The sequence below is a fragment of the Sander vitreus genome, chromosome 17 (assembly GCF_031162955.1).
Source record: "Sander vitreus isolate 19-12246 chromosome 17, sanVit1, whole genome shotgun sequence".
Classification (NCBI taxonomy): Eukaryota; Metazoa; Chordata; class Actinopteri; order Perciformes; family Percidae; genus Sander; species Sander vitreus.
This window is the reverse complement of record NC_135871.1, coordinates 7,392,462-7,401,171: the sequence shown is the minus strand read 5'-3', so window position 1 is coordinate 7,401,171 and position 8,710 is coordinate 7,392,462. Positions and strand designations below refer to the sequence as shown.

At 41.2% G+C, this 8,710-nt stretch overlaps 1 protein-coding gene across 1 annotated transcript in view; it reads left to right on the top strand.

Annotated features, from left to right (window-relative positions):
• Positions 1 to 288: 288 nt before the first annotated feature.
• valopa (vertebrate ancient long opsin a) overlaps positions 289 to 8,710 on the top strand; it is a 32,613-nt gene continuing 24,191 nt past the window's right edge. Inside the window, exons 1-2 of the mRNA XM_078272981.1 lie at positions 289 to 652; positions 5,550 to 5,760. Of these exons, the coding sequence (XP_078129107.1) occupies positions 289 to 652; positions 5,550 to 5,760 (575 nt within the window). The remainder of the gene's footprint in view (positions 653 to 5,549; positions 5,761 to 8,710) is intronic.

The window sequence follows — 8,710 nt, the reverse complement described above, 5'->3', positions numbered from 1 at the left end:
CACACGCTTTCCAACAGCTCAACTCAACATTTCTCGCGGATTTATTTCCCCCCCCCCCTACCGTGCTGCAATATGCGCATCAGCCAATAAGGATTTCAACACAAAAACTTTGTGAAAGAAGAGTCCCAGGGCGCACAGGATGCTCCGCAGCGCTGTCAGCGAGTTGAACGCAGACTAGTGAGGGCGCGCTGGTCAGGAGGGACTCCACGTGAAGTTGGGAGTGTGAGAAACAGAACAGAAACAGGATTTTTCCCTCGGTTAGTGTGGCCTACACGCTGGGTTTAGACAATGGATACTTTAAGTCTGTCAGTGAACGCTGTGTCCTACACTGCAGCGGCTGAACTCTTCACTCCTGATGACCCGTTTAAAGGACCCATCAAGAGCATCGCGCCGTGGAACTTCACTTTCCTGGCTGTGTTCATGTTCTTCGTCACCTCCGTGTCTCTGAGCGAAAACTTCCTCGTCATGTTTGTCACTTTCAAGTACAAACAACTCCGACAGCCCCTGAACTATATTATAGTTAATTTGGCAATCGCTGATTTTTTGGTCTCCCTCACCGGTGGAGTAATAAGTTTCCTGACAAACTCCAGGGGTTATTTCTTTCTTGGGAGGTGGGCTTGCGTCTTGGAGGGGTTTGCTGTCACTTTTTTCGGTAGGTTTACCTGTTTTTTGTTGTTGTTTTTTTTATTGTCTTTCTGGTGCTGTAATTGCAGGGCATGCTTAAGACAACTTCCATAACTGGATGTCTAGGTGTCAGTCTCGGAGCTTTTTTTTAATACACATATTGCAATGATGTGATGACTGTAAAACAGCTCCACATGACACATCCTCATACTTCCGTCAGTGCTGACTTCAACATCTGTTGATAAGTTAGACCATCTGGGAGGGAGGTAAAATATAAGTGATAGATCACTTCAACTACAACTGTTGCCAAAAATGAAAAAAGTGGACTGAGGATCAGGGTGTCAGTAACTTTGCTCAGTTTCTTTGAGCATTCATATCATGAAATGATTGTTTATGTAAAATAAGCAATCCTTACTATGTCAGAGAAGCATACTAAAATTCACAATATACAGTATAAGGGCTGCACCAGGAGGAAAATATGCAATAATGTTGAGCATTGTGATAACATATTAAATCAGTTCTGCATTACTGCTGCTTTCAGTATTCTGCTAAAATACAACAAACTGCTTGTTGAATTTAAAACAAACGAAAGGAAATCATTTCCAACATTCTTTTATTGAACAAAATGAACAGAGTTGAATTTAAAAGGAACCATTAAAAAAGAATGACAGCTACATTATAATGTGCAGTTTTCTGTGCAGTTTTCTACTAACACCAACAATCTCATTCGCGATATTTTGCGATGTGTTTATTTCGCCAGTTGATATCACGGTGACGATAAACAAAACGATATATTGTGCAGCCCTATACAGTATAGAGTGCAACATGAACATTAACAACATAGGAATGATTATACAATATTTTTTTAAATGTGAAAATGTTCTTGTTTAATCAGCTCTAGAAATTCATTTTGTAAATCTATTTCAGCTTGTATGGGGCATTCTTTCAAGCTCATCCCCCATAATGGAGCTCTGCGAGTGTAATCTGCATTACATAATGCCCATGCAAACTAAAGCTAGAACAAAAGGATTGAGTGATGGACGGTAGTGTGTGCAAAGTCAATTCTGAGTATAAATTGTGAAGATAAAAGACAGGAAAGTTCCTTGAGTTAAGGCAGCAGTCGAAAAAGTCACTACAGTGTCCGACTCAGGGGTAACTCACAACCGTATTTTTACGAGCCCATGGTGTAGATTTTTGTAAACTGTACCTCCATAAAAACAGACTGTAGGATCAATAACAAAAGCCCGGTGTGAGTCTTCAAAGCATGCTCAGGAGCCTTCTCACAAACTGCAGTGCATGACTTGCCATAAGTAGGTTACCAGCACCGTGACCGCCAATAACATTTCAATCAGGAGAGACGAGTGAATGAAGTAAAGATGGATGTTTATTATAATAGATTACACACTATTTAAGTCTTGGTAGAAAGTCTTCGGCGCTTAGAATCTACAGGGAGTTTTGTAACTGAAGGCCAGCAGCAAAATAAATCCCCCCATGGAGTCCAGACACTGGTGATGGTAGCGGCTGATGATTCTGATGGAGCTGATGGAGCTGATGGAACTGATGAATCTGCGATGACTGGCGGTGATGGGGAGGTGGAGGGGGGCTTTGCCATTTGCGACGCTTTGTGCTAAAATGACAGCTGACAGCAATAGAGAGGAGAACAGATTTTAAACAGCTGTGAACGCAACGTGCACATGACAGCAGCATGACTGCACTAAAGTCAGAGAGAGAATCCTATTTAAACGGAGGCAGCAGCAGGATGATAGGCTTACAATGTAGGTGTTTCGCTGAGCTATTGAATAGATGAGATCAGCTGATGAGAGCAGCTGATAAGATAATTGATAGCCCTGGACAGGACAGCAGGGAATAATGCGTGAGCATGTGTGTGAGGATGGAATGCAGATGCGTGAGAAATAAAAAAGGCGCTCACTGAACTTATGCTCTAGCTTCAATTAACTGATCCCTACCATAGAATAGAAGGCTCTGAAAAGACAAGGCAATCTGTCACTTTTTAGTCACAGACCCTTTTTTGCAGACTGGGGATCTTGCAGGGTCACAATACGCAAGACTAGTATTTACCTTCAACAGTAGTGGAAGAAGTATTCAGATCCTTTACTTAAGTTAAAGTACTAATACCACACTGTAAAGATACTCTGTTACAAGATAAAAGTCCTGCATTGAGAATGTTACTTAAGTAAAAGTATGTAAGTATCATCAGGAAATTGTACTTACTGTATAGAAAGTAAAAGTACTCAATGCGGAAAAATCCTTACATTTTGGACTATATATTATTACATAGTTGTATCTATAATAAAACCTTGTATTTTATAAACTACATGTGTTTTGTGTGCAAAAATCTTAATATGTAAAGTATCAAGTAACTAATGCTGTCAGATGAATGTAGTCCAACCGATTTTTAAGGCTGATATTGATACAAATATTTGGTGATTTAAAAATCCGATACTCTGATATATCAGCCAATATATATTAGTTATTTGTAGTTATTTATGAGTCCTCACTAAAATAATATGATAATGCAGTTTAAAAATAAACATCAAAATATATTAAAGTTCTAATAAATAAAATGTATAAAAATACAAACTTAAGATATGAAACTTAAAGTCCTTTGAACAAAAACACAATAACAAAAACAATCAAAGAGTGTTGCCAACAGGGACGTTGTAGAGCGCCCTCTGGTGGACAAACTATGCAATGCCAACACTCATAACATAGTTGAAGGGTGTTTCGTCCGTTTTTATTTTATTTTTTAAATATTCATTTATCGGCCATTATAAATGCAGATACCGATAGTTTGGAAAATGCCTAATATCGGCCGATAATATCGGCTCGCCGATATATCTGTCGGGCTCTAATGTAGTGGAGTAAAAAGTACAATATTTCTCTCTGAAATGTAGTGGAGTAGAAGTAGAAAGTAGCATGAAAAGAAAAGACTAAAGTAAAGTACAAGTACCTCAAATTTGTACAGTACTTGAGTAAATGTACTTAGTTACACTGCTGAACTTAACTACAAAGATGTACAACAAAATCAAACTTAAGACAGCCTGGAGTGAGTTGGGACGGCGCCTCTAGCATCATTCTCATGATTTCATTCAGATATTTTAAAAAAAATTGTTTGTAACAGTGGAATAGCTTGAAAAGTCGCTCGGCATAAGTCAGTGGATTGTTTTTATGGTCTCTGCTGAAGCTCTGTTTAAGACGGATCAGGTTCCCAAAGTGGGATCCTGGGCGTCTGGTGAGTGGCCTGCAGTACATTGGATCAAGAGAAATAACAACTCCTTATTGGATTTAGTAACATGGATTTGTGCAATCTCATATTGGCAACTCAGACATCTTACAGAGGAGTGACACAGGAAGTCACAGGATGTCTTTATTACAGACTGTCAAACTGCCATATTTATCAACAACAGAAAACATTAATTTTAAATAAATGCTCAGGAGAAAATAATGAGTCTCACTTTATGAGAATATTATCAAAAACTTGTCCATTAAAATGACTGTGGAGCTTTAATTAGACAGCTTTGTGTCCGACGTGATGGGGAGGAACGGCCTCCCTGATCTAAACCAGAGTGGTTGTTTGTTGTTGGACTTCTGTGCTAGTCATGGATTGTCTATAACGAACACCATGTTCGAACATAGGGATGCTCATAAGTGTACTTGGTACCAGAGCACCCTAGGCCAAAGGTCAATGATCGATTTTATAATCGTTTCATCTGATCTGAGGCCGTATGTTTTGGACACTCGGTGAAGAGAGGGGCGGAGCTGTCAACCGATCACCATCTGGTGGTGAGTTGGGTCAGGGGGTGGGGGAAGACTCTGGACAGACCTGGTAAGCCCAAACGGGTAGTGCGGGTAAATTGGGAACGTCTGGAGGAGGCTCCTGTCCGACAGACTTTCAACTCACACCTAAGGCGGAGCTTTTCGTGCATCCCTGTGGAGGCTGGGGGCATTGAACTCAAGTTCAATGTTCAAAGTTTCCATTGCGGAAGCTGCGGTGAGGAGCTGTGGTCTTAGGTGCCTCAAGGGGCGGTAACCCACGAACACCGTGGTGGACACCGGTGGTCAGGGAAGCCGTCCGACTGAAGAAGGAGTCTTTCCGGGATATGTTATCCCAGAGGACTCCGGAGGCAGTTGCAAGGTACCGAAGGGCCCGAAGGGCTGAAGCCTCTGCCGTGAAAGTGGAAAAGCAGCGGGTGTGGGAGAAGTTCGAGAAGACATGGAGAAGGACTTTCGGTCGGCACCAAGGTGCTTCTGGAAAACCGTTCGCCACCTCAGGAGGGGGAAGCAGGGAACCATCCAAGCTGTGTACAGTAAGGATGGGACGCTGTTGACCTCAACTGAGGAGGTAATAGGGCGGTAGAAGGAGCACTTTGAGGAACTCCTAAATCCGACTAATACGCCCTCTATGGTAGAGGCAGAGCTGGAGGATGATGGGGGATTGTCGTCAATTTCCCTGGTGGAGGTTGCTGAGGTAGTTAAACAACTCCACAGTGGCAAAGCCCCAGGAATTGATGAGATCCGTCCAGAAATGCTTAAAGCTCTGGGTGTGGAGGGGTTGTCTTGGTTGACACGCCTCTTCAACATTGCGTGGACGTCTGGGACGGTGCCTAAGGAGTGGCAGACCGGGGTGGTGGTTCCCCTTTTTAAAAAGGGGGACCAGAGGGTGTGTGCCAATTACAGGGGTATCACACTTCTCAGCCTCCCCGGTAAAGTCTACTCCAAGGTGCTGGAAAGGAGGGTTTGGTCGATAGTCGAACCTCAGGTTGAAGAGGAACAATGCGGATTCCGTCATAGCAAATGAAAACCACAGAGCTGTGACTTTCATAGTTACAAAAAACTAATTCCAGGACTTAGTGGTGTGTGGTTGTGACAGCTCCTACAAACTGACCTCCTGCTGTTTGTTTCAGGGATTGTGGCCATGTGGTCCCTCTCTGTTCTGTCCTTCGAACGATTCTTCGTGGTCTGCCGGCCTTTGGGAAACATCCGACTGCAAACGAGGCATGCGGTCCTGGGTCTGGTGTTTGTCTGGACCTTCTCCTTCATCTGCACCATCCCTCCAGTGCTGGGCTGGAACAGTTACACTACAAGCAAGATTGGAACCACCTGTGAGCCTAACTGGTGAGAAATTAACATTTTATTTATCTCTGTCTGTAACCCACAAAGAGCTATAACTGTTTCAACCATTAGACAGCATAGATAAATTGAGGTATTCTTATGAAAATTAACCAGCATAGAAGACAAAACTCAAAATGGACTCTGCGGCGGGTGCAGCAAGCATTATTAAGCTACATAAGTTAAATAGCCTGACACTTCTTATTGAATCAACAGCAGAACAGTATCACCAAGGCAGACTACACAAGATCATTCCTCAAACTCCCACTGTTTATGGTGAAAGCGCTTTTAAAGTTTTGTGCGGCCTCACCTTGGTGTTTTCTAGAGTACTTTAGAAGCATGGAAGACTATAAAAACAGTATTAAGGACTATTTGTCCACTACATACTAATTTATAGTTTGATGTAATTTGCTGTTTGTTTAAAGTCAGTTGCTTTTTTTTTTTGTGTGAATATATTTATGTTGCTGTCTTGGCCAGGAGTAAAAGAAATTCTGTATCTAAATGAGAATACTGGAAAAATACTGGAAAAATAGACGTTAAATATGAGATGGATAAACAATAGTAACTCCACAGTGAATGCAGCCACCAACACACACATGAAAGCTAAAAGAGACACTTCACAGTTTTTACACACTGCATAGCGCAAACACACACACACACACACACACACACACACACACACACACACACACACACACACACATACACACACCCACACATGATTGTGCATACCATGCATACAGAAGTCCTTCACAATTTGCTCTAGGTTAAACTTCTCTGCTTAGTCATTCTAAATGCATACTAGAAGTTAACTCAGCCTCTCATTCCCAGTGCACTACTCCTCAAAGTTTTCAAGCATTTTGAGCTGCATCAGGCTCTGCAGTCACAATGCAACAGGGATTGTCAAAAACAGCAGAAAGGCAGAAGTTCCTAGTTGACTGCAGAAGTTAGCCAGACCAAGTGTGCACTTGGCAACATTATGGATGTGTTTGACTTGGGTCACTTAGCATGCAGGTGGAGCATTAAAGCATAACTCTTTGCAAAATGCAAGCTAGGGTCTTTTTGTGAATGTACCCGAGTCAAACATTCATTTAAAAGCATATTTAGGACAGAATCTGCACTTTTAAGATTGACCGTATTTTCGTTTTTCGGTCAAATGGCCTTTTGAATGGGAGTCCTAGGGGCACTTTTATGCTAGCCTCAAAATAGCTATTTTTAAAACACTAAGAAGGCTCGACACAACATGAAACTTTGCTCGAAGTATGACCAGGGGCTCTACACCTTAACGAAAGCGTTGAGAACATTGTTTGTGTACACAGGTTTACTAAAAAGAAAGGTTTTGAGCATCTCACTGTAGCTGTTGTTCTTTCAGTCGCCGTCTATCGAGCCAGTCAAAAATAGTCGAGGGAGGAGAGTAAAGATGGAAAGCTCCAAAAGCTTAGTTCCACATAAATGCACAGATAATTCGTTGTTTTGTCGTTAGTGAAACACAATATTGACCTTGTAGTTGAAAAAGGAGCCTCAGATAAGAATGACATTTCCTCCCATGGAGTCCGTTCATTTGCATTTGGAGATCGCCTATTTTTGACTGGGAAAATGGCGGATAGTGTAAACAACAACTGCTAACGTGAGTTGCTCAAAACCTTTCTTCTTAGTAAACTCTGGGTACACAAACAATGTTGTCAATGCTTTTGTTAAGGTGTAGAGCCCCTGGTGATACTTCAAGCAAAGTTTCATGTTGTGCTGAGCCTTCTTAGTGTTTTAAAAATAGCTATTTTGAGGCTAGCATAAAAGTGCCCCTAGCACTCCCATTCAAAAGACCATTTGACCGAAAAACGAAAATACAGTAAATCTTAAAAGTGGCGATTCCGTCCTAAATATGTTTTTGAACAAAAGTTTGACTTGGGTACATTCACAAAAATACCCTAGGTTGCATTTTGGCGAGAGTTACGCTTTAAATCAGTGATTAATTGAGGTAGATGCAACCTTTTACAAAAAAAAAAAAGTATGCAAAAGTACAATTACACATACCCCAAAATGTTGTCATCCTTAATTTTATTGTTGTGCATGTTGTACTGTTTACTAAGGCCAAGCAGCTAACTCTTTGTTGAGTCTGAACAAAGTGAACATAGAAGGCGTCGAGCTACGAGGCCTCAAACATTATGGAGGAACTCCATGATTGTTGTTGTGGACAGTGATTGTCTTAAGTTCAACAAAAAGAGCTAACGACAACAAACCTTTGGCGAAGTTTGAGAAATCTACTGGCCACCGCCAGTTGATACGGCTAATATGGTAGCAAACAGTTTAATTCTACTGTAAGTCTACTTACACATCCAGTATATACGGAGCATCATTAGCATTCATTTGGTCTCCACCAACTCATAAGGGAAATATTTGTCTCTTTAGCTGCTGAGTGCTCCACTTTGTTCATCAGCTAGTCACTAACTTTGTTTTTTGGTGCTAGGGTTTTGAAAACAGCTGACACTGAACCAAAACAGTGAAGTTGTTAGCTGAAGAGCAGATCATAACTGCCAAGTTGGGTGGTAATTCTCTGTGGGTTCGTCACTATGAGCAACAACTTTTTCACAGTCAAAATATTGAATGCAGCAGCTTTAAACTAACTCCGAACATTAACCTTAATACCAGACTTTAACCTTGTGCTAACCCTGGTGATTCAACCTAACCTAAATGCCAAATATTTTAATAATTGATTAATCAGTTTGAGTAATTTGAATGATAGTACACTAAATATCTTTAAGTTGTGGACAAAAGAAGACATTTCAGGACGCCATCTTGGGCTTTGGAAAACATTGATTGAATCCCCCCCCTCCTCCCCCCACCATTTTCTGACATATTATAGACCACAACAACTAATCAATTGAGAAAATAATCGACACATTAATCGACAATGAAAATAATTGTTAGTTGCAGCCCTATATTTATTAATTGTCTTTCT